The sequence below is a fragment of the Artemia franciscana genome, chromosome 14 (genome assembly GCF_032884065.1).
Source record: "Artemia franciscana chromosome 14, ASM3288406v1, whole genome shotgun sequence".
Taxonomy (NCBI): Eukaryota; Metazoa; Arthropoda; class Branchiopoda; order Anostraca; family Artemiidae; genus Artemia; species Artemia franciscana.
In genome coordinates, this window is record NC_088876.1 from 16,633,904 (window position 1) to 16,661,669 (window position 27,766).

Sequence of the window (27,766 nt, forward strand, 5' to 3'; positions counted from 1 at the left end):
TTGAATGACTCGTGATTATAATGTCTGTTCTAATAGAGTACTATTTGTAGGAATAAGCAAGCCAAGAGTTGCAAAAGATGGAAGTCCATTGCCTTCTCCTCGGATTGTTTCAAATACTATCCATACAGACATCGGTCTCCATGACCATTTAGTAACTACTTTTGAAATTGCTTGGGGTCAAATTACTGACCATGATTTTTCACTTACGGGTGAATCAAAAGGTATGAATTTTTATTATTTTTATTTCGGTACGTACATAATTTTAATAATTTTATTTCTCCTAAATGAAAATAGAAAGACATGCATAAGAAAATCTATACAAATAGGGTGGAAGAAAAAGGGGTGAAAGTTCTTTTGAATCAGCTAATAATCATTCTTTCACCTTCCTGGTCCTAATATTTATGTAAGGAAACTCTAATGTTGTGAAACATGTTACAGCTTGAGAAAATCTAAGTATCTGCACATGAGAATGCGCCCTTCTTCAAATAGTTTCGCCATTTTTAATTAGCGCATTCAGGTTTAGGCTTTCAACCATTTCTCTTCAGGTTTGCATTTTCAACTATAATGGATCCTTTGATTATCCATGGAGCAAAACCATGGATTGGTCTTTTTATTGTTTGTTTAGTGATAATAGACCTACTATGTTTTTTAAATTGATTTGTGCAATGTAGTTATTCCACGTGACTTGTAGGCTCTAAAATTTACGGTCTGAATGTTTTGGAGTCCTTGTTATATTTTTCCTTTTAGAACATAAAAAGCAATGATAAATAAAGTTACCTTGGCACTTTCTTTTAATCCAAGGAAAAATGAACCTTTTTCTAAATGAAAATTTGTCTGGTAATCATTTAATGGTATAACTTTTTAGCATCGTCTCAATGTTAGACCAGACCTGTACTAGGTACGGCCTATGTATTACAATTGCAGTTTGTGCAATACGAATAAATAAACACATTTGCACGGCCGAAAATGTATTAACCAGTGCGGATTTTGGTACCGTAAGACGGACGGACCCGTTTTTTTCGTACATCCATACAGCACAGGATTTATAAAGGATGTACAAGATTGAAAAATGTTATCTCTATTTTGACCTGCCATATAGAAAATATAGAAATGTAGAAATATAGAATATAGAAAATGACGTCCCTTGCACTTGAGGAGATTATTGTTATCTAGTATTTCTTATTTATTTTTTTCCTGTTATGTGCAATTTGGCCTAATACATTCTCTATGTTTGCCCTAATTCATTGTGTCAAATGAAAAAATGGTATTTTTATTCCCTCGAAAATTAATCTTTTTATTCTTAGTTGTCAAACTTATGGAATTTCCAGTAACTAAGTTTATGATACGGGATTATATTCACAAGATTTTTAAACCCCTAAAAGTGCTCTCAATTCAGAGAAATAGTTCTTTGTCACTGTAAAAGAAAATGATCTTTTATTTTTTCACTCATTTATAAAATTTGTGTCTTATAAACCGAACACCTTCAAATTACCTTTCCTGTACAGGAAACTTGACACGGGCCCCAAAAGAAAAACGCCAATTGCTGTCGCATGAATTTCTAGAAAGACCTAGCAAATCGGACCTAGGAAAAAGGAAAAAAAATATATTATTAAATCCAGCGTAGCCTCATCTAAATAAGAAGTGTTTTGCCAAAACCATAGAGTGGTTTGAGCTATTTTTTGGGCCTAAAAGTGTATTGAAGATGCAAAAATGGATGCCTTTTCATTCACTGTGATAGTCTGTAGTAAATGGACAAATTTGGAAAATTCCTTCAAAATAATGCTGTTCTAATTATTTTGGAAAAAGCCACTCAGAATCACCGTGAAGCTATTGCAATATTTGTAGAAAATTGTATTTACTTTAGTGTGTGATCTTTCGTATAGTAGATATAACTCAAAATAAGAAAAAGAGGGGAAAACCTCTTCTAAAACTGGTCTGGAGCATAATTTTCTAGATGAATTGAAATATTTGTGCCTTAGAATATACTCAACTTTTTTGATTTCACTTCTCTTTTTCTGGAAAAGCTAGCAAAACCCATTGAACTTCAGGCATGACCGAGAACCTAAGTTTGAAGGGCATACTAGTCGATTTGAAATAAAACTCGGAAGACGAGAAAAGAATTACACATATTCATGCACTGTAAAATATTTTAGTGTGGATGGTTGTAAGTTTGCTTAAGAGGTATCAAATTAACAACAAGGTAATGCGAATGGAGGAAACCTTCAAAAACATGAAATAACTCGTGTGTTTTCGTTATTTTTCTTAGTCAAGCCTATTTTTCTTGTTTTGCGTGCCTATTTTCAGTTCCTTTTCCTCTTTTCAATCCAGGCAGAAAACGGGAGTTATTCCTCTTTTTACTTTTTATTTTTCGTTTCATGAACGCAACAAATGCAGTTACAATCTAACTTAGCGAAGAGGAAAAGAGGGGTACAGAATTCCCTCCTACATCAGAGATTTCTCCAATATAGAAGCGTTTCCACCAATAAAACTATAAATGAACTAGTCACTTTTTTTGAAACTCTATCTCCAAGCCTGCTGTCCTTTACAGTTTAGAGTAGAGCCAGATGCACACTAATTCTGAAAAAAAATGTTTTCCTTTGAATGATCACACAAAATGATCCTTTTGGACATCATTTCTTTTGAATGACCGGGCAAAAATAGAGGTCCTTACCCTAGCAGTAACTGTTCTGTCAATGGCTTGATTAGCATTTCCGTGTAAAATTGTCTTCTATATAGGCTAGCATTTAACGTTGTCGTTTTTTTTTTAATTTGTTACTGCAGAAGCTACAAAACCGTCAATTCCAAACCCCAAAGAAACTGATTCCTCCCTCCTATATACCTATATACACCTGCTATATACACCATATACCCATATAAATCCTATATACACAAAGGATTTGACATGCACAACAGAAATTTGGCTTAGAATAATTACTGGTTGTCTCAACGACGAGATTTCGAATCAAGCCTATGAGACCGACAAATTAATGTATTTTTATGTCATTTTAATTTATTGCATATGTTTGTTGACCACAGTACAATGCTCTAAATACGAAAAAACATATGTTCTGTTCAAGTTAGCAATATGGTTATATTTAAACAACTGTATGATGTTTTGTTCCGACAAGATGGCAACCTTGCTCGTTATCTATAAATGCAATAGCTACCTATTTTTCTATATGACTGAGTACCGTAATAATGATTGTAGAACTAGTCCTATGGTGCAAGAGCCATTTTAAATTGTTGTGGTTGAAACTAACTATACTTTAGTGTAGTTTTGGACATTATTAGAACAATATTGAACAATGCGGTACATGGACTCCACCAAGAATTTTTCTAGGGGGAGGGCAAGCCATACGAGAATTTTTGTTGGGGTATTAATATAGCCGTACACTAAAGGAATTGTTGAGTATGCATACAGCTAGTGCCTTAATGCCGAAAACATTGATAATTAGACACATCTAGTAGAAATATCGATTGCAAAAACAAGGCTTCAACAAGACTGACGCAAGACAGCTGTTATTCATATTCATATAACAACCATGCCTGCACCTATCCCCCTCCCCCTCCCTGTTGGAAACCATGGTAATGCATACGTTCTTGAATAGAGTACAACAATTTCTTGAAATGTTTATAGAAATTCTTACGCAAAAAACTTCTAAGCGAAAACAGATCTTTGCACAAGCTTGCTGCCTCTCTACTTTATCCCTCCTAAGCCGTAATTTTGGTAATATTTTTACTCTTTTAACTAATTCTATTTGTTACAGATCCTGAAACTAAGATGGACCCAGTGTGTTGCGGACATGGCAGGAAGCACCCTGCCTGCTTTCCAATTGAAATTCCTTATGATGATCCCTTTTACTCAAAATTTGGGAAAACATGCCACGAATTTGCAAGGTCTACTGCGTCACTAAAATACCAGTGCAAATTAGGTAATGTTTTAGTTGTGTAAGAGTAGACAAACAACAAGAAACTTACGCTTCGTATAATTCATTTTCATATCCAAAACTTATGTATGAAAAAGTGTTACCTTTAATTGTGTCAATTCACGGACATTTGGGGGGCGGGGAGCATATAATAAGAGCATTCCTTTCAAAAACTGCGGGAGGGGTAATTTGATTTTTCTGTGTTTTTTTTTCAATAAAAGTACCAAAACGCCATTTTTAATGGAAATACCAATAAAAGGTTTTTGTTTCAATCGTACACTTCGAATAGTTCAATTTCATATCCAAAATTTATATAAGAAATTCTGTATTCAATCGCGTTGATTCACAGAAACAAGGGGCAAGGAATAAGAATCTATCTTTTAAAATCTAGGGGTGGGGAAATTTAATTGTTTTTTCGGTTTTTTGAATGAACATACAGAAAATCTATTGTTTAATGAAATTACCCAAAAAAAAGGTATTTTCAATCTAGGAGGGGGGCAAAATAGGAGGGGGTATAAGTTCTTTCAAGTTTAGTCTTACCTATCAAAAGTTACGAGCCTGAGAAAATTTGCTTTATTTTAGAAAATAGGGGGAAACCCCCTCTAAAAGTCATAAAACCTTAACGAAAATCACACCATCAGATTCAGTGTATCAGAAAACCCTATTGTAGAAGTTTCAAGCTCCTACCTACAAAAATGTGGAATTTTATATTTTTTGCCAGAAGACAGATCACGGATGCGTGTTTATTTGTTTGTTTTTTTTTTTCCCCTAGGGGTAATCGTATCGACCCAGAAGTCCTTAAATGTCATGAGAGTGCTCATTCTAACATAAATTAAAATTTTTAGTGCCCTTTTTAAGTGACCAAAAATTGGAGGGCACTTAGTCCACCTCCCACGCTCATTTTTTTCCCAAAGTCACGGGATGCAAATTCTGAGATAACCATTTTAGTCAACATAGTCGAAAAACCTAATAACTATGTCTTTGGGGACAACTTACTCCCCCAAAGTTCCCGTGGGAGGGGCTGCAAGTTACAAACTTTGACCAGCGTTTAAGTATAGTAATGGTTATTGAGAAGTCTACAGACGTTTTCAGGGGCATTTTTTGGGTGGGGGGTTTAAGGGGAAGAGTTACATGGGAGGATCTTTCCATGGAGGAATTTGTTATGGGGGAAGAGAATTTCCATGAAGGGGACGCAGGGTTTTCTAGAATTATTTAAAAAAACAATGAAAAAATTAATATGAAAAAGTTAGTTCAACTGAAAGTAAGGAGCAGCATTAAAACTTAAAACGAACAGATGCATACAAGGGGTTCACCTCATCCTAATACCTCGCTCTTTACGCTAAAGTGTTTTTACCAATGATTTACTGTAAGGCTTTAGTGATTCATGGGTCTTTCTTAAGGAATTGGGACAAAATTTAAGATTTAGTGTAAAGACCGAGGTATTAAAGAGGGGGTGAACCCCTCATATATGTAATATTTTCATGCGAATATAGAAGTTCGTTACATAAGTTAATTCGTAAGTTTCATATATTTTTTACTAATAAAAACGTTCATAAAAAAATCAAAAGTTTCAGTTGCCTTTTTAAGTAACCAAAAATTGGAGGGCAACTAGGCCTCCTCCCCCGCTTCTTTTTTGTCAAAATCGTCCGATCTAAACAATGAGAAAGCCATTTAGCCAAAAAAAGTGCAAATTTCGGTTTAATTAATCATGTGCGGAGAGCCAAAATCAAAACATGCATTAATTCAAAAACGTTCAGAAATTAAATATAAAAACAAGTTTTTTTTTAACTTAAAGTAAGAATCGACATTAAAACTTAAAACGAACAGAAATTGTTCCGTATATGAAAGGGGTTGTCCCCTCCTAAACGTCTCGCTGTTTACGCTAAAGTTTGACACTTTGTCACACTTCTACTTTAAAAACAATAAAAACTTTAGCGTAAAGAGCGAGGCGTTGAGGAGAAATTATTCCCTTTCATATACGGAATAATTTCTGTTCATTTTAAGTTTTAATGTCGATTCTTATTTTCAGTTAAAAAACTTGCTTTTTTAAATTAATTTATAAGCAGAGGTTATGCTTTAGCAATTATTTTTGCTGCAAGGCAACTCACAAATTCAAATTGAATACCAAAACTTTCTAAAGTATTTGCTAACGTTAAAAAAAGCTCTTGAACAAAAAAAGAAGATTACTGAAGGTATGATGATATTGCGACATGATAATGACCAAATAATCTGTAATGGCTAAACTAATATATTTGAAAATCGACCAAAACAGTTTATTCAAGTCAAGAGTCTTGCCTCGAGTACAGTATCTATAAAAAAATGCGAATTTTTGATTATGAATTTTTTTTTGTATTTTCCTAATAGTTTGAAATTGAGAATGTCAGTTTAATTCAAAGTTTTCCTGCATTCACTAGTCAACATTATTTATTTAATTTATGGAACTATTTGCAATGCTATTTCGTTTCATCTTTCAATGATTGTTAAGTGTTTACAGAAAGTTCGTTTCTTCATTGCAGCAAATTGAATGTTTTTGAAGAATACTATAATCCAAAGTGAAACGCAGGCCTCGTAGGAGGATTGTTGATTTAAGAGCCCAATAATAACTATTTGAACGTTGAACTGTCATTAAAACTGGCAATCAAATTGACGCCGAAAATGGAGATTCTACATTTATTGTGAATTAACTCAAAAGTCTCACCATCAATTAAAAAAAAAACTAAAGGATTGCTAATCTATAAAATTTTCAATCTTCAAAATATCTTTACTGTAAATTCAATCTGAATCATTCAGAAAATCCGCATTCCTCAAATTTCATCAAAAATATGAGGATTTTGCTTGAGCTTAGTATTATAAATTAGAATGGAAAAATTATAACATTTGTCAAAACTTTTGTTGATAAATAAATATAGATTTTTTTTCTAAATTAAAGAAATATTTGGAGGCTATTAACCTAATCACGAAGAGAAATAGTAGAATAAATTCAAGGATTCTTGCTGCCAGTACTACTTGTGCCATCTATTTAATTTTTGAATAAAATCATATGCTCTGATTTGAGTAAAATGAATAAGATATATCATATTATTTACTCTGAGGTTTAAAATTGGGACGCATTCTAAACAATTTTTCTGATTTTTTTAGTGTACAGTGATATCAGAAAAACATAATTCCTAAAAATTTTAATTTCTCAATGCTGCACATTCTCTGTTGAATATCTGAAATGAATAAAAACCCAAAAAGGGAAATGATAATTCCTGCATATATACAGTGTTATCATTATAGCACAAAGAGTAGTAGTATAGTATGTTATAGTATACAGATTTTTATAGTATACAGTGATATCAGAAAAACATAAATCGTACAAATTTCATTTCTCAATGCTACACAATCTCTATTGGATATCTGAAATGAATTAAAAACCCAAAAAGGCTAATGATGATTGTACATATACAATGTTACTGTTATAGTATACAGTGTAATATTATAGTATGTTGTGCTATACAGATTGTTATAATATACAGTGATATCAGAATCGCAATTGTTATAACAAATTGTTATAGAAAACTGACAGAAACTTACATTACAAAGATTATAGTTGTCGTTTTTAAACAAGCCCAACATCAACATCAGATATTTTTTTGGAAGTCATTCCGTGGCTAAGGTCCAGTTGTTTCCCACCGTTCGCTGCCATAAACAGTTTCTAGACTCGACAGTTACTTGAACTTTACCTGAATCCGACTCAGATATACTCTGTTACTGACTTAAAAGGGGTCATTTCCTGTTTCTTTATTTTTATTTAATGTTTATGTTTTTTAGTGCACTTGAGTCAAATGCATAGTTTTAAATGCAAGAATGATGCACTAATTATTATTTTGCAGGGCCAAGATCACAAATTGATGAAATCACCTCAGTTATTGATATGAATTTTGCTTATGGCTCTTCCAAAGGACGAGCTGATCGTCTCCGATTATTTGAAGGGGGACTGATGAAGACATTACCAGTTTTTCGAAAATATGGTCTGAAGGACTTGTTGCCAATTCGTCTGAAAACTCCTGATGATGGCTGTATCAGACCTGCCAAAGATGTATACTGTTTTCAAGCAGGTAATTCTCCTCTTCGGTAGCTCCATTCTCTCTCTTTGTTTATATAAGCATACGAAATAATAAAGGATTGGTGTGACATTGTATTTAATTTTTTTTTTGAACATATGTTTTTGATCCCTAACTTTTGTTTTTAAGGTTTGTTTTAGTTATAAAAATAAAATTCAAATTATGATAGCTGGTGATTATAAAAATGGCTAATTTTGAGCTTATTTATTATTTTAGGTGACAATCGTGTGAATGAGCAGTTGGTTTTATCTGGTTTGCATTTGATTATGCTGCGAGAACACAATCGAGCAGCAAAGGAGTTATCTAAAATAAATCCTCATTGGGATGATGAAAGGCTGTTCCAAGAAACAAGGCATATTATGTCTGCGGTTAATCAGCACATCACTTATAACGAATATTTACCAGTTACGCTCGGACGAGAAGTAATGGAGAAGTGGGGGCTTGTTCTTGAAAAAAAGGTACGATTAAGCACTATAATTTTGTTATTTATGTAAGCACTATATAACTTTTTTTGCGACAGACAGTGTTGTCACAATGTATGCAGCTTGGAATTTAATTCCTTTACTATTAGCTCTGCCATATAGCCAGGATTGCTATTTCACAAGCAACAATTCTTTTTCCAACCGATTTTTTTCTTCTTATATATAACTTCTTTTCTTCGATTTTTCGAAGAACTCTTCTTCTAGAACAGATTTTTCTTCTTCTATATATATAAAAGTAAGTTGTTTGTTTGTGTGTCTGTCTGTTTGTGTGACACAAATGACGACCTGGACGCAGGGAATATAAATGACGACCGGGACACAGGGACACAACTACAACGGGGATGCCGGGGGGGACAGGGGGATACATAAATGACGACGGGGACACAGGAAATGTTCGATTAGCAATCACCATCAACAAAGCTCAAGGGCAATCATTAGAATAATGAGGTATAGATCTGAATACGGATTGTTTTTCCCATGGACAATTATATATTGCATGTTCAAGAGTCGGTAAACCCGACAATCTATTTATATGCACAGACAATGGGACAGCGAAGAATGTTGTATATTCGCAAGTTTTACGTAGTTAAAAACAGATATATATCTATCAATATTCACAGGTGGGACACAGGGACACAACTACAATGGCGCGTAACTAATATGGCGCGTAACGACTTACGCGCGCGGGGGGCTTGGGGGGGGGGGAGCGAAGCGCCCCACCAACTAGGCTTTGGGGTGGCGCATAGTTTACGATTATTATTTATATATAGTTTACAATTATCCATCATAGTTTACAATTCAAAGGGATTTTTGCTGTTTCTTGTTCCAAGCCCTTTTCTTTAGCTGTTCGGAGTCATTTGTTATCTTTTGTAATTTTGCATACGTCAAAGATACGTCAACATAGTTTACAATTCAAACATATATATATATATATATATATATATATATATATATATATATATATATACATATATATATATATATATATATATATATATATATATATATATATATATATATATATATATATATATATATATATATATATATATATATATAGCACAGGCCTCACCAAGGCCCCTGCACTCGACAGGCTTGTATATATTTGATCCTCTAATTACACATTAGCATAATCACTGCGTTATGCTTTAGTTTTAAGTCACAATTTGATGCCATCAGTTGTCATATGTGTCCAAGCCTTTTATCTCGTATCGCTTCATTTCCGTGCATCATTATCTCAGACATTTTTCCATGCCTTTTGCTTTTGCTTTTCTGATTGATTCAAAATCATATTTAATTTCGCATGACTTCATAGGTGCGAAAAAACTTCTTTTCCAGCTTTTTCCCGGTCATTAGATTTTTAATTTACTTGCGTTGTTGCATAATTCGATAACAACCAGGAATGTTCCAATGCCTATGCCCCCTAAAATATATAAACTGTGCATTGGCATAACCTATTGTTATGCCAATATTATTATTCTTTAATTTCAAGTAATAGGGTGGCAAATCAGCAGGTTTTCCTTGAATTAAGAGACGTTAGCCTGAATTCGATTCCCCTTTCCTGTTTATCTTTAAAGACGCTAAAATAACACTTTCCATGTTCCATTGTAATTTCTGAACTATCTAAATTATGCAATATCTTAATTGTCGTTTTGTTCTTTAGCTTTAAGTCAAATTTTCGTTTGTGGTTCAATTTTATTTTTGATGTTTCTTGCTCCATACCCTTTTCTTTATTTTTTCCAGTGTCATTTTTCATCTTGTTTAACTTTGCATGTGTCGTAAATACTAAAAACCAATTCCTCCTTTCTGTTTTCCAAACTCAAACACACTAAACTAAGTCATTCCTTCATTTCATTGTAATTTTGCTTTGTCTTCTAACCACATATTTTTTTTTATGCAACACAATTTACAATTCAAAAGGATTTTTCCTGTTTCTTGTTCCATGCCCTTTTCTTTAGCTGTTCGGAGTCATTTGTTATCTTTTATAATTTTGCATACGTCAAAGATAATAAAATCTGTGCTACCACCCCTGGGGAAAAAAGGATGTAATTTTCCTCTTTGAATGTATATAATCTGACGTCACTCACTAGATTTTTTTTCAAAATTATGGTTGTATAAGAATTCTCTCAAACCCATAACCTATCTTTGTTCAGTTTTTTTTACCCAAGAAAATCTCAGGGTGCCAATTTTTCAAGAAAGAAAAGAAATATAGAGCTTTTTTAACTAAAATTTTTTTGCATGCATGCATACATGCATAAATAAACAGTTGCTTGTTTAAAGACGGTAGATATAATTTTAAAAGATTTTCAGGTTCATTATTCCTACTAAATATATCTTTTTCCACTGTCATACCATCTTTAAGTGCTTCATGTTTCATATTCTCCAAAAAAAGTGTGTTTTTAGTAATGTGTTAGACTGTTAAAATATGTCACAGGAAATACCATGAGTTGGTTTATTTGAGCTAGTTTTGCAGAATTAGGTTGTTTAAACTGCAAAACTAAAATTGATGTTTTTGTTTATTTTTAAGCTCAAAATTCTTCTCCCCAATCAGAAATACTCGATTTATTTGAAATTTAATTTGACCAAGAATTGGTTTAGTTGCATATAGCTAGTGCATCTCCCAAAAAAAAAGTTAATGGAAGAGCGAGGGAATATCTACAATTTACTTAAACTTCCATACCACAAAACAGCCTGAACTAACAATACCACGGACGATGACTTCAATAAGAAGCGTGTCAACTCATGGGAGTTAGCCCTAGTTGAAGTAAAATTTAAAATGGAAGTAATGGGAGGGGGGTTGTAAAGTCTGAAATTGTCTATAGAGGCAGTTAAGAGAGACGTTAAATTTACCTAATATAAAAAAATTATCACGCTGACGGCAGAAAGCAAATTGCAAAGAATTGGATATAGGCTTGTATTTAATGACAAATTGCAAAATACTAAATCTCATTTAATATTTTGCAGACCTTATTGAAGCCCAAAAACTCTTATGGGATGGGTCGATTCACCTACAGTTCTCCATGCAAATGCTCTTATAGAGTAGCTACGGTATTTAATTTTCAGTGATATTTAGGAGGCTTTATTCCGACGCGTGTTCAGTTAGTAGAGGCCATTCAACGCTTATCACGTAGCCTTTAAACCAATAGTTTGCTGCACTGAATTATCAAAGTTCAACATTTTGAAAGAAAACCCTTGTCTACTTCGTCTTTAGTTATTAGCAATATCACTTGATTCTTAGATTTAGGAAAGTTTTAGGCTTAGGAGTCTTTTTAGATTTAGAGTTTGTTTATTTTCTGACAGCCAAATGAAATTTTGTTAAGTGTATACATTAAATGTTTCCTTATTTTCCAGGATTATTTTTATGGCTATGACCCTAAAGTGAATCCTTCGGCTACAAATGCCTTCATCACTTCAGCCTTTAGGTTTGGCCACTCCCTACTTCCAACTGCTGTAGAGAGATGGAGTGTTAAACATCGGTATATAGGTATGTATCTATGATATTTTAATCTTTTTTCATATAATTTTTTTAACGACTATTATTCAAAAATTAAAAAGGAAAGAAATTCTTGAACTAAAAATGAATTTTTCATTTTTCAGCTGTTTTACTTTGCTTTATATATTTTGCTTTTCGTGTACTGCAAAGGCAGAAAGTTGAAATTTCAAATGAAAAGAAATGGCTTTTTCCATTAATAAAAGGAGCTTAGATTACTTCTCATCAGTATCTCAATTGAATTAAAGAGTATAATTTGAATTTGTTCGTGGATAAACCAAAAAGGTAAAGAAAAAAGAAACGACAAGTAAAAGATATATGTAAGTCTTGTTTCCTTTTACAGTATTGGACTTGTTTCGTTTTCACTCCATATTTTTGCTATATTTACACCTTTCTATTACTAAGAACTGATACTTTCTATTTGGCTATGCTATCCTTATTGAGGATGCGACAAAAGCATTTTTGTTTTCGAAGAAAAGTATTATTATTCCCAACGATTTTCATCACACATTTGAAAATATGATTTTTGCAAAGTTGGAAAAGTAGCATTAAAATGTAGTTTTTATATCCCCTTTATTTTCTTTTAGGGTCTCAGAGATTGAGTCAAATGCTCCGACAACCTTTTGACCTCTACAAACCAGGATATGTCGACCAATATCTAATGGGCCTGGCAAATCAGGTAGCTCAGGCAATGGATGATTTCGTAACTTCTGAGGTATGCGAATTTTTTCAGTGAAAGAAAAAACAGATTTGAATAGTTTCGAAACATAACCTCTATGATAGCCTGTCAAGATAATCATGTTTACACAACCTATGTATCGTTGCGCTTAAAACCAAAGGACATATCCATAATTTTCATAAGAGAAAGAACATGACTTTAGAATATTGGTTGTGGGAATGGTTTTGCTTATGCTCTGTCAACAAGAAATAACCTAAAAAAAATTACAATGGGTTAATGAACACTATAGCTTCATTTTGATGTGTAGTACGTAAAATCATGTCAGATAGTTTTTAAGCTCAAAGAATTGAAAATCTTTTGTCTGGGCGAATGTTCAGAGTGGACTAAATCCCCTAGACAATTCCAAGTATAACAATACCCTGTCTTTTAATAAAACGGTCGATGTAGCCTTTGTTTGGGGTTGAAAGTATTTTAAAACTACTACTACTAGCAATTCATTGCAGCACCAAGCTGCCTGGGACTAACACAACTACTCACGTTCCTTCTCCAGCATCCCTATCTATTCAAAGTCTCCTTCTCAAAACCTTCCAAGGAAGTTTGAATTTCCCGTAAATCCTCCCTTGTGACCTCCTCCCACCCCATTCAGGGGTGGGAGGAGAGACAAGCCTTTCGCTTGGCTCTTGATGGTTGGCTGAGAAGATCTTTGGCAATCTATCATTCTGCATCTGTAAAATTGTTCCTTTCCATCTCATCTTTCTTTCTTTATAGCCCGAGAAAATGAGATGGAACTGCATTTTGCGTACAGCTATTGAATATGAAATATGGCCAGTCAGATGAATACCCATAAAAATCCGTAGACAATTCTTCTGGAAAGATTCTAACGATTCCTCCTCCTCCGTTTTTCGGAGCACCCATGTTTTAGAATTATACTCGACTGCGTCTTTACTCTAGTTCCCAATATTATAATCTTGGTCCGCAATCTTCTTATTCTTCCAAATTTTTTCAACCGTGAAAAACACTCTATGCCTAGGCTATTGTACTTTTAGCATGTTCACTGTATCTACCGTCTTTACTAATAATACTACTAAAGCTAGTGATGCTATCCACTCGATTGATATTCTCGTTACCTAGCATCGTCTCTTCATCTTCAACCACTTGGTATTCTTAGCATTAATTTTCAAGCCTATTCTTGCGTCTTTAATTCTCAAAACATACGAAAAAATCATTCATTTTGCTAATATTTTCACCTATGACCATCAATTTATGAGCATAATCTAAGTCTATGGGAATTTCACTTTTATATTTGATTTCATCATCTCTCTTAGCCTTTGCCGTGTTCCTTAGGACAGAGCACATCAAAATGACCCGTATAAACATGGGTAGAATGCAACCATGCTTAACTCCTAGTTCAATATGGAACCAGCTACTAACCTCCTTTCCTATCTTAACTATAGAAATATTATCTCGTGTATAGCACTACTCCCTTTAATGTATTTATTTCTTATACTTAACAAGGATGAGACCTTCACAACGCACTTTTTTCAGCTGAATAAAACACTTGCTCGTAATCTATAAAAATGACGATATCGACAAATCCTCCAATCCTAAGTAAGACTTAAGAATTCCCTCATTCAGTATGAACCCTATTCCTTTTCTATCTACCTCTATCTTCCTGCTTGGGTAATTGTAAATTGTACACTACTTAATTTCATGTTTCTCACCTTTGTGACACGAGTATCTGAAGCTCCTAACAGCTAAAGTTCAATACGTCTAAATTTGTTAGTCAAATTGTCAGTACGATAATTTTTTTTCAAGTTTGTAACATTCCAAGTTAAAATTTTTATGTTAAATAAATTATTGAAATAGCGTCAGCAAAAGAAACAGATCCCAAACCAATGTAGGACAGAGATTTGCATCCTTACCTCAGCGAAATTCAACCATGACTCCTGGTTGAGTCATGGGTGAATCTCGCTGAAGTAGGGATACTGGGAATGTTTTGAAAAAAAATTATTTTAGTTTCATTGATTTATCCTGTCGTTAGTTTTATTCTTCTTATATATTTTTGTATCGCTGAGGACGGTCCTTGGAAATAGGGCCGAACTATTCATTCTTATTTGTTTCCCACTGTCTTGAGAAACTCCCTATTGTTCTTCTTGTTCTAGGTGTTTGTAATGAAAAGCCAGTGTGGTCTTCGTCGCTATTTGCTACAGATATTATAAAACCTTGATGAATAATAGTGTAATATGTAGGCAAGAACATAATGTGAATAGGGGATAAAATGCTTAACATTGTCTGTGCAGGAACTCTTGTTGATAGAAGAGCATCATCAAGTATGAAAAACTAGGCTGTGACCAAAATGGGCCCAATATTGTACAAAGCCTCCTTTCAACTGAAGGTCCTAGTCATTTCTTGATGTTTGATTCTAAGGTAGCTTAATCGCTTTATGTAGGATTGAAAAGACATGTCAGTCCCCATCCTGCACTGGTCCTGGGACCATTAATTTCTCCTGGGGTCATAATAGTTTCAATGATTTAAAGTATATGAAACCTGCAACTTGGAATATTACAAGGTTAAAAAGCAGCTACTGTATCGTGATTTTATTGACAAATTGACGAATACACTTCGAACTGTACTTATTTAGAATTTAAGAAACTCGTATGCCTGGGGTAGGAAACAATCAAATTAGGTAATATAGAATTTATTACCAGGGCAGGAAGGATGGGGTGCATAGGCAGGGAGTAGAGCTCATGATGAATAAAGAAGCTGCTAAGTCGTACTTTGGTTGGGAAGGTATAAGTAATAAAATGATAGGTTATTTTTTAACAACTAATAAGTGCCGGGCATAGTAGTATATGCCCCTGTAGAACCAATGGAGAGACTAGTAACTCAGATGAATTTTACTTACAGCTACTGGAACAAGTAGACAGGGCTCTAGGCAGAAATATGGTATTTTTATTAGGAGATTATAATGCCATGGCTGGTAAAAATAGGAATAGATTTTATTCTACTCGAGGTAAATTTGGTGTGGCTAAAGAAAACAGTAATGGTTAAAGACTGATGTAATTTTGTAGGTGTAACAATCTAGTTAAAAACAATACAGTATTTGGTGATAAAATGGCCCATTAGTTAATATTGTATTCACATGATGGTAAAACTGCCAACCTTAGTGTTTATGTAATTCTAAACCAAAGACTGGCAAGATTGATACAAGATTCGAGGGTATATAGGAGCGCTGTTACTAATGTTAAAAGTAAAGCTCTTCATCTAGTTGTGTGTAAGGTTAACCTAAAGCTGAATTTTAGGAACAGTAACTACCTTCCAAGAAGCTATGACCTTGGTAGACTCCAGGATGATAATCCGAGAGAAAATTTCCAGGAACAGTTGGGTGGTAAATTCGAGAGTTTAAAATTTGACAATGTATAAGATGTTTGGAATAATTTTAGGAAATTTTTGTGTGAAATCGCTGATGGCTTCTTTGGGGAGAAAGTTAGAAACACAGCTAGAAATATTAATGAAAATGCGTAATGTTTAATAGAGGTGAGGAGGGGCTTGTACAAGAATTATTTGAGTGATAGATCATATGAAATAAGAGGAATATAAAGAAATTGAAAAAGGCGGATAATATGAATTTTAGGGTTTGTGAATTGAAGGTTGAGAGATAATTTGAGAGATAATATTCCATCTGAACTTGTCCCAGTTAAAAATGAGAAAGGACCACAATTAGTCATTGAGATAGAGTTAAAGAGAGATGGGCAGGACATTTTGATAATATTCTAAACTGTGATAGATTATGTGATTGTGTGATAGATGTGATAGGTTATGAAGTTAGACATAAATGACTATAGATTATGAATATGATCTTGGAATAGGGGAAGTACCTAGGGATTTCAGGGAAACTATATTTAAACCGGTCTGTAAGAAACATGAGCGTGAGTCTATAGAGGCATTAGCATGGATTCTGTGGGAAGCTAATTTTTAGTATTCTAATACTTTACAGACTAAAAGATGCTGCAGATAAAGTTATAAGAGAAGAACAGTGTGGTTATAGGAAGGGGAGAGGGTGCGTCGACCAAGCTTTCATTCTTAGATTAATAATTGAAAATTGCCTGAGTCATCAAGCCTTTTTAGTCTTTAGTTTTTAGATTATGAGGAAGTACTTGATTGATCTTGTAGAAAAGCCTTAGCAAAGGTCCTATCCTTGTATAGTATAGCAGATCAGTGTCACATACGAGAATATTATTGCAGCGATTAAAGTGGGAAATCAGGCTAGTAGCCGGTTTCATGCGAAGCCAGAAGCTAAGCAAGGCTGCAGCCCATCTCCAACTATGTGGGTCATTTTGATTGACATTGTCCTAAGGAGCACAGCAAAGACAATGGGAGAACATAGAATCAATTGGAGAAGTAAAACTCTTTTAGATTTAGATAATGCTGTGATTGCATACTAGATGAAAATGTTACCAAAATGACAAACTTTTTAGAATTTATGCGAATTCAGGATGCAAGAGTAGATTTGAAAATTAATGTTAAGAAGACTAAATAGCTAAGACAAGAAATCAGTTGAAATGAAGAGGTGATGCTGGGTACCGTTAAGATCGATCTAGTTGACCGCTTCATGTATTCGGCAGTATTATTAGCAATGGCGGTATGTGCAGTGAAGATGTTAAAAGTGGAATCCAAGGTATTTTTTCACAGTTTAAAGTTATGAACAATAAGAAGATAAGTCTGCGCTCTAAGATTATAATATTGGAAGCTGCAGTGATGCTAGTGGTTTTCTGTGGTTATGAAGTGTAGGCACTCCTAAAAATGAAGCAGGATTTTCTAGATATTTTTCAGAGGAATTGCCTACAGCTTGTTTTGGGCACCTAACTGACTGCCCGTATCTCAATCAGTAAGCTATTAGAAATATGGGTCAACAGAACAAGTGAGAACAATACAACTGTGTTGTGAACAGAGAAAGGTTGAAATGGCTAGGATACATTTTGCAGATGAAGGATGACAGGATTACCCAAGATCGTCCTTGTTGAACAACTGTGTAGGGACAAAAGAAAAGCAACTTGTCCCCGAACGGGCTGGGAACATGTAAGAAGTAAAAGTTTAGAGAAAATAGGGAGGGCTTAGGAGGATGTAAAGAGGGAGTCTTTGAATAGAGTGTGATGTAAGAGAAGCCAGCATACGTGTGCTGACCTCAGGTGGCTTGGTGCTCCAGTGAGTTGTAAGTAGTTATAGTTGTATATTTTTCAACGTTTGTGGAATTTAAAATTAGCAAAAACACAAAATCAGCCCCAAAAACTTGGAAGTTCTTTTAGAAGGAAAAAATTCTACTAGTAACTAGCAGAGAATACAACACTAGTTTTCAAGGCTCTCAATGGCTTCTGACCGGCCGTGGTATCGATAACTTTCAGTATTTAGTTAAAATTCTCAAATAACCTAAACACGCTCAATTTGGAGTAAAGTGCGAGTTTTTAGAACTCTGTAAATGTTAAAAAATACTAAAAGTCAGTTTATTTCAGCTATATATATGTTGTGCATGCTCATTTTAGTTTTATTCTCTTTAAGTACCAACTTCAGTCTTTACGTACGGTACGAAAAAATGTATAAATTTTTTTGCTTTGAAATTAATTTTTTGCCTTTTTCTGTCTTTTTTTGCATTTGCAAAATAAACATCGTAAAAAGACGTTTGTCTCACTTAGGTGATTAAACTAAAATAGTCAACAGTAGTCTTTATTAAAATAGAGTAATAAGTATAGTTTTTACTTCCTACTTCCCTTAAAATTTTCGCCGTGCCATCTTTAACTTTGTCACATAGATAAAAAGCTCTAGGGGTATGTTGTCTGCAGTATCTTTGAGAATTTTCAAGAAATTCAATTATTTTCTCGAAAATGAGAAATTATATTGATTTTTTTAGTTTCCTCGCTTAAGTTAGACGAAGATATTTTGTCAATTTTATTGTGTTGGCCTATATTTTAAAGAAAAAAATCTGGCAAAACTAAATTTAAAAAAACTTAGTCACTTACGAAGGTAAAGAGCAAAGCTGAAATTTGAAACGAACAAAATTCAAGTCTTTCAGATTTCACAAGGTATATCGGCAAAACTAGCTGGAATAAATTGACTTGTTATATTTTCCAGCATCTGTGGGATTTTAAAAACACTTTACTAAAAATTTAGCTTGCTTGAGTTTTTGTAGAGAATTATATTTGTATTCTAAAAGATATAGATATCGTCCCTGTTGAGATACTATGGAGTATATTTTAAGTTAGTTTTGTATTTCCTATAGACTACTTACTGAATTTTCTGTTTCTAAGAAACCATCCTGTTTTTTCTGGGGTCGGTTTTGGGGTTTTAGCAAAGCTCTAGTTTTTATATTTCTATAAATTTGAAACTATCGGGAATTGCTGTATTTGAGCTAGTTTTGTTTATATACCTAGTGTAATCTGTGAAGCAATAATTTTTCTTAGTTTTTAGCTTTTACTTCACTCTTTGCAAAAAATTTTCATCATAGCACCTAATTTTCAATGCTCTTTTAAAAAGGCCCAAAATTATTATTGGGAAACTAAAATATATTTTATGCTCACGTGATTTTTCAAAATTCTTGAAAATACAGTACAATGCAGCCAAATCTAAGACTGTATTTCAGTGAGGTAATGCCCCTTTCCCTTGGTTTCATTTCCAATTTTTATTTTAGAAGATGCATACATTAATAACGTGCTTATAATGTCCTGAATCTTATAGATAAATTTTTTCACATCTTTAACAAAGGTAGTTTGGTCTTCTTCTTCTCCTTCTTCTTCTTTTGATTATCAAGAGATGCTTTTGCAAAATCTAATCGTCCGAATAAAATTCCATGTCCTGGGGCTGGTTGCTGCAGCTGAGAACTCTGGTTTCCGTATTACAAGACAGAGATTGATCCCACAGCGCCACCATTTAAGCTTGAAGGTTCCAATCAAACAAAGCGTTCTCAAATAAATGTAAACTATCTGACACAACACGCTAACTAGTGATGATAATCGATCCTTTAACGAAATAATGAAAACAAGATCCGTCTGTATCCAAGAATCTGGACAGAAGGAGGGTCAGGATGGCCTCATTCCTGAGATGGCCTCAGTCTGACACAACATGCTAACTAGTGATGACAAAGGAGATCCTTCAACAAAATAACGAAAACAAGATCCGTTTGTATCCAAGAATCTGGACAGAAGGAGGGTCAGGATGGTCTCAGTCCCGTAGGAGACAAACGGTGCATATTTCCAACCAGAGTGATTTAAAAACCTTGTTTCCATCCTACCGAAAAAGTCATTATACAAGACTATGGCTAATCGAAAAATTCTATGAATGTTCGGTTTTGCATGAAATTTAAAGTACAATTCAACATTTTAACTCTTCATGAGAAAAGCTAAAAAAAATGTACAAATATTCATGCAATGAACATAAGATAAAGCCATGTCAATGACAAAAACAGAAATTCATTTAAAAATGGCGTCCAAAAATTTTCAAAGAATAATAATAAGCGATTTTAAAACCTAGAAAGGCTAGAAATCAAGTCATTTAATAAGCGAGCTTAAAGCGAACAGAAACAGCTATGAATGAATTGAATAAAAAAACAAGTTATTTTAAATGAAAGTAAGGAGCAATATTAAAACCTAAAACGAACAGAAATTACTCCGTATATGAAAGGGGCTTTTCCTCCTCAACGCATCGCTCTTTACGCTAAAGCGTGACTCTTTCTCTTAACTGTACTTTTTAAAACAGTAAGAAATATAAAACAGTAAAACAGTACGCTCCAAAAAAGCTGATTATTACAAGAAAATCTTATTCATGTTCATGAAATTCTATAGTTTTTGAATACCATACTTTAATTAACATAGAAAAAATAGTCGGTATTGCAGTTCTTTCTGTCTTGTTTTTGATTGGTTGTGAAGCATTGAAACAATAAAATTTAAAAGGAATGAAAAAAAGTATGTCAATTAGGATAAAACTATATAGAACTGAAAGCATAACAGAAGTAACAGAAAAAATAAGACACTACGATAGTACTTATGACATTAGGATAGAAATTCCTATAGTTCAGTTTTTTTTTAGCAATACTATAAAAGTAGGATATTATCAAACAATATTGATAGTTTTGAATTTGGATATCAATCACCGACGTAATTGACGTCTTCGAGTTCTGTAATTATAAAAACTAAAGTATTTTCAATGTAGTTTGTTCAAAGCAAAGCATTGAAGCAGAAATGAAATAAAATGAAATAAGAATTTCTATCACTGGGTAGTATTGAGCAATGCTGTAAGTGTTGGAGGTTACTGAGTAATATGGATATTCTGGTATTTAATATTAAATACTGAAAGCTGATAATTTTGAAGCCTTCAGACTTTGTACCCCAGAAACTTTAAGTTTTTCAGAGTATCACTCCTGGCAAAATAAATAGTAATAAATAACGCAAAAATGAGCATCGGTTCTTTGGAAAAAAATAAATTAAATTTTTTTTATGAGGCAGCTAGGTCTATTGTATATATGCCCTTTTCACAACCTGAATGTAGGTAGTGACTTTTGATTTGGTCCAACACATCCCTCAACATTCCCTGAAAGCTCTATCTTAATACCCTCAGCCTTTCTAGACACCCACGATTAAAAATACCCTCCTTCCCAATAAGAAAGCCTATATGTAAACCATGAGTAACTAGTATAATTTACAGCCCTTCCCCTAAGGCAAGCCCTCTAAAATGTCAAGAGAGGGTTAATTAAAACGAAAGTTGAAAGACCTACTTTCCTTCTTAGGTAGCAAGGATTTTCAACCAACAAAAGATGCATGGAAGGGGATACCTATGAAAACAGACAGTGATATTACAATTCAAAATGAAAAGAAATTATTCTGTGCGCTGAGAATTGTCGAGTTTCTGCAATTAAATTTGCTTTAAAGAACAAAATTACAGTTGGTTTGAAAGGTAGTTGTTCTGTAAAACACCCAATCACTAACTGGCTAATTTTAAGAACTCTATAATAGTTCCAGCTAAGCTCAAAATAGAGCTTAGCGTAAAGACCGGCGGTTTGAGGCAGGCAACATCACTCTCCCTAATTTACGGTGTAGTTTTTATTCATTTTTAGCTGTTACGTTGGCATTTGATTTTACCTGAAAAACTTTAAAATTAATCAGGCCCAAGAACGTGATTATTGGGCAATTCTGCTGCTCCCAATCTACTGTCTACATAATTTTTCAGACAAAGGACGACCAATGATCAGCAATCAAAGCGTGTGGGTCTTCTATATGAAAATATGTACTTTCAAAAAAACGAGAGAAGCTAATTTTTATACATTCAATCTCTAGCTTCTCCAGTAGTCGAGGGGGAGAGGCAAAGCACGATTAAAGTGGAGGGGGAGAATGTGACACTTTTTATTCTACTTTAGTGTCACATTAAGCAATATTACAGTGAATTTTTTCTAAAGTGGGTTCAAGATTCTATTGAAAGGTTGCAAGAGGTCATGACAAAGAAAGGGTTTGCTAAACACTACTTTGGAACATTGTTTAACCCAATATTGACGATTATGCCTGAGAAAATTCTGCTTTGACTAAATGTAAAAGTCCTGTGTAATAACATTAAAGGCTTTTATAGATAAATGGGTGTTCAGTTGGCAATGCAAAACTGTACTCTACAAGAATTAAACATTAGTGAATGTATTACATGTTGGATCTGTTCCTAAATATTGTCTTCCTTAGTTTCGAAACCACTTTAAACTATTGCAGGTTACTAATCATTTATTCCAAGACCCTGCTAAGAAGTTTGGACTCGACCTAGCAGCAATCAATATGCAGAGAGGTAGAGATCATGGAGTCCCTGGCTTCAACTTTTATAGAGAGTTTTGCGGGCTACCTAAAGCCCAAACATGGTATGATTTCGTTGGTGTCTTTTCGAACGAAACTTTGTACAAGTACATGTCAATTTATAAGTAAGTAATTATTTTTGTATTATTCTTTTTTTCACTGAACAGGAATATGACTGAGAAAAAGATTCTATTTTTGTGATAGTGCTCAACCCTTTAGTGAAAATGCACCCAGTTTTCCATAAATCTTGGTTTTCAGCTAGTTTTCATCTGCAATAAGCTCTTTTAATAATGTGCAACAACACACATGACTGGGTGTTCAAGGACCTTAAAAGCTTAGAAAATAAAATCTAGTCATTTTTCTTTAGTGGCTGCTTATAAATTCCCTCCATGAAAGTTCATTATACCTAGTTTTCAGAAAGTGAAGCTATATTTTGTAAAGTAAAATCAAATATTATTGTAAACAAATTCTAAAACCACGCTGGCTAAACGAAATGCATAAAGGAGAAGAGAGAAGAAATAGCAAATGAAAATAGTAAAATAAAATAGGCAAGGAAAACGAGGGTAGTGTCAACAACAGGGAAAATACAAAAAGAAAATAAGCAGACATTTCGATAAAGACCTCCAACACGTCGGCTTAAGAAATAATAAACGAAAGCAAACAAAACCCATCCTTTTGAAGTAAACCTCACCAGAGGAGAAAACAACACTCAAGTGTCTTCTCTTCATTTTTTTCATTTGTTATTTTTTTCTTCTTTGTTTCATAAGTCACGCATAGCCAGTGTGGTATTAGAATGTATTTACGTCAAGCTTACGGGAGGATTTGACCAATATTCTTGAAGATTTTTTGAATTGTGTTTAAAAACATGCAAATCTTATTTGTCAGTTCAATTTTTTGATTGCTTGCAAAAGAAAAGAGATTCTTCCTCCTTCTTTGCGTTTCAATCTACAATTAAGTACACAATCTGAAAGACCCTTTATCCAAAGAAGGGATTTCAAAACTCCAAGATATATTCTGAAAGATAAAATAGACCCAAAAGACATCCCCTTAGTAAAAAGATATCTTTACCTTATCAGAGTTCATCTGTTCCAGATTTTCACCAAATTTTATATGTTTCACAAAGATCATTGGATAGTTTGAAGTCAGAAAAAACTCTTGTTTCATAATGTGCAGCATAGATGTACTCAACTTACTTTGTATGCAGACCCACTATACTTTGCCCCCCCCCTCTAATGTGCAAAAGTATAACCTAAATATGTTTCTAAATTAACGAAGAAACTAACGAAGAAACCTGTTTGTTCTCGAGTTTTACATATCGCAAACTTGAGTGAGTGGCGTATAATACACAAGTACCGGAATTTTTCATGAAGAGAGAGACAGCGGATTTCCTTATGTTAATGAAAATTGACCAGAGATTAAATAAAAAAAAAACGACTGAAAGTAAGGAGCAGCATCAAAACTTAAAACAAACTGAAATTATTACGCATATGAAAATGGTTTTCCCTTCTACAATACCTTGCTTTTTACGCTAATTAAATAAAAAAAACTATTTTTTTTTAGCTGAAAGTAAGGAGCGACATTAAAACTTAAAACGAACAGAAATTACTCCGTATATGAAATGGGTTGTCTCCTCCGCAATTCCTCGCTCTTTACGCTAAAGCTTTTAATTGTTTTACAAAGTAGAATTATGGCAAAGAGTCAAACTTTAGCGTAAAGAGCGAGGAATTGCGGAGGGGACAACCCATTTCATATACGGAGTAGTTTCTGTTCGTTTTAAGTTTTAATGTCGCTCCTTACTTTCAGCTAAAAAAATTAGTTTTTTTTAATTTAATTTCTGAACGTTTTTGAATTAATGCATGTTTGGTTTTGGCTCTCCGCACATAAATTATTAAAATGAAATTCGTATATTAATTCTTTTTTTTGGCTAAGTGGCTTTCTCTTAGTTTTGATCAGACGATTTTGAGAAATAAGGGGTGGAGAAGGAGGCCTAGTTGCCCTCCAATTTTTCGGTTACTTAAAAAGGCAACTAGAACTTTTAATTTTTAACGAACGTTTTTATTAGTAAAAAATATACGTAACTTTGGAATTAACTTACGTAACAAACTTTCATAACCTTATATTTTTATTATGTATACGAGGGGGTTTGTACCCTCGTTAATACCTCGCTCTTTACACTAAATCGTAAGTTTTGTCCCAATTCTTTAAGAATGACCCCTGAATCAGAAAGGCCGTAAAATAAATAAAATACTTTAGCATAAAGAGCAAGGTATTTATCTCCTCCTAATTACCTCGCTCTTTTTTAGAACCTCTCATATGCGTTATAATCTCTGTTCGTTTTAAGTTTCAATGCTACTTCTCCTTTCATTTGAAAAACCGTTTTCATGTTTATTTTTCATTGTTTTCTTATAGTAATGCAAGAGAATCCTGCGCCCTTTTCATTGAATTTTTCTTCCCCCGTGACAGACTCCTCCAAGGGAAGATCCTCCAACATAGCCCCCTCTCCTCAGCCCCACCCCCAAACAAAATAAAATCCCCCTGAAAACGTCTGTACACTTCCCAATAACCATTATTAAATGTAAACACTGGTCAAAGTTTGTAACTTGCAGCCCCTCCCCCAGTGATTGTGGGGGAGTAAGTCATCCCCAAAGACATAGTTATTATGGTTTTTGACTATGCTGAACAAAATGGCGATCTCAAAATTTTGATCCGTTGACTTTGGGAAAAAAATGAGCGTGGGAGGGGGCCTAGATGCCCTCCAATTTTTTTGGTCACTTAAAAAGGGCACTAGAACTTTCCATTTCCGTTAGAATGAGCCCTCTTGCGACATTCTAGGACCACTTGGTTGATACGATGACCTCTGGGGAAAAGAAAAAAAAAGAAAAAAATAAATAAACACGCACCCGTGATTTGTCTTCTGGCAAAAAATACAAAATTCCACGTTTTTGTAGATAGGAGCTTGAAACTTCTACAGTAGGGTTCTCTGATACGCTGAAACTGATGGTGTCATTTTCGTTAAGATCCTACGACTTTTAGGGGGTGTTTTCCCCTACTTTCCTAAATAAGGCAAATTTTCTCAGGCTTGTAACTTTTGATGGGTAAGACTAAACTTGATGAAACTTATATATTTAAAATCAGCATTAAAATGCGATTCTTTTGATGAAGCTATTGATATAAAAATTCAATTTTTTAGAGTTTTGGTTACTATTGAGCCGTGTCGCTCCTTACTACAGTTCGTTACCACGAACTGTTTGATATTTAGAATTTTGTTTTAATTCTTTAAGATTCCTGGAACTTAATTGTTGAAACATATAAGTTGTGTTTTATAATTTATAAAAACTTTAGCGCAAAGAGCGATGTCTTGAGAAGGAACCCCATCCATGTAGGTAATAATTTCTGGTCGTTTTGAGGTCTGATTTTGCTCCTTACTTTCAGCTGAGAAAACTTGTTTTTTTTTTATTTTAATTTCTGGTCGTTTATAAATGAGACAAGGAAATTTGGCTCTCTCTCCATAAAAATTCCGGTACTTGAGTATTATATGCCACTCACTCAAGTTTCCACTGTGTAAAACTCGAGAACAAACCAGTTTCTTCGTTAGTTTCTTTGAGCTTAGCCTGAGGTAAGACAAAAACAAATGTCAGAATAGATGGGAAATATATAATTTGGGATATATGTTTGTACATCAGAGGGGGAGGGGTAAAGTATTTGTATAGTATGAAGTAAAAAAACAATTCTTACTTCAGAATATGCAGAATAATTGCACCTAACATATATTGCATCCAGACCCGCTATACTTTACCCCCCTTCCCCTATTGTGCAAATATATAGCCCAAATTTGTTTCTAAGCAGAAGTCAAGAAAGCCTCAACTTCATTCATTCAACTTATTTGCTGAGGCAGCCCCTTTCATATATGTTTTAAGGTTTGATGTTGCTCCCTACTTTAAGTTGAAAAAAAAACTTATTTTGAATATAATTTCTGATCGTTTTAAATAATACTGGGAAATCCGGCTCTTTCTATGAAAAATTCCGGTACTCGTGTATTATGCGGCACTCACTCAAGATTACGATGTGTAAAACTCGAACACAAACAAGTTTCTTCCTTAGCTTCTTCGTTACTTTAGAAGTATATCTGGGCAATATTTTTGCACGTTGGTGTGTGTGTGTGTGTGGGGGGGTTAGAGTATAGTGGATCTGTATGCAAAATGTGTTAGGTAAAATTATTCTGCACCGGGGATATTTTCAGGGGGGGCATTTTCCAGGAAGGGTAAACGACGGGCTGGGGGGTAATCACATAGAACAGTTGCAAACTAAGTTACACAATTAGACTAAGATCAATAAGTTCAATGTAACCTACAAAGGGTACTGAGACTTTATTCTACAAAATTAATTTCAAAAGTACGAGGAAAGTTCATTTTTCAGAGCACATAATGGCACAAAATTATGAGAAGACGTCAGATTAAATAAGCAGCTATAAAAAATTTATTTTTGCAAACCTTTAAAATTTGTTGCTATCATTAATTTTTTTCCGAGTTTTCGAATTTTCTTTTATGGTTTACCTTTTTAGCTAAGTCCGCTTTGTTCTATTTATTGAGGGAATAGGATGAAGGATCAAACTGTTCATATTAATGACGAAGTTAATATGTTTTGACCATTGGTATTTTTAATCACTTTTCTTGCGTTTTTTAACAATTTTGTCGGGAACTTAGATTGAAAATTTGGATGACTTTCACAGGACACCTTTACAGAGGCATTACTTGCTGTCTTCTTATGCAACCCAACGAAATTTTCGAGTGGAGCAAACCAAAATCATAAGGAGTGTACCGGGAATAGGAAACTGCACTTTGCTTCGAAACAAGGCACTCTAGATTTTTTGAAACTATCTGTATTATCAGATGAAGATATAAATTCATGTTTAGATGGTTGCCAAACTTTACCTTTATCTTTTCCATTTTTTTTATCGAAAATTTGAGGTTTTTTGAGGTCTTTTGTGTTTTTCTTTGCCAATATGGTAAAAGCTGTATAAGCCTCATAATTCTGCTAGACTATTTATTTTACTTGCTCTTCGTATTTTTTCTTTGTTTGTCGTTTCTTTTTTTTTGGGGGGGGGGGGGGGTTGATCGTCGTTTGTTATTTTGTTATTTTTTAAAGTTGTATAAATCAAATTATTAAATTGGATTAGTAATGGATCCAGTAGGAGAAAGACTTCGATTTCTGTCTGAAAAACTTATTAGTTTGAAGGAGGGAGTTACGGTAACTGCTCTATATTCAAGG

General features: G+C 33.8%; 1 protein-coding gene across 1 annotated transcript in view; it reads left to right on the plus strand.

Moving 5' to 3' along the window:
* Positions 1–27,766, plus strand: part of LOC136035398 (peroxidase-like) — a 96,331-nt gene that overhangs the window by 28,516 nt on the left and 40,049 nt on the right. Inside the window, 7 exon segments of the mRNA XM_065717180.1 lie at positions 51–221; positions 3,768–3,932; positions 7,802–8,026; positions 8,249–8,490; positions 11,866–11,998; positions 12,592–12,719; positions 22,421–22,623. Of these exon segments, the coding sequence (XP_065573252.1) occupies positions 51–221; positions 3,768–3,932; positions 7,802–8,026; positions 8,249–8,490; positions 11,866–11,998; positions 12,592–12,719; positions 22,421–22,623 (1,267 nt within the window).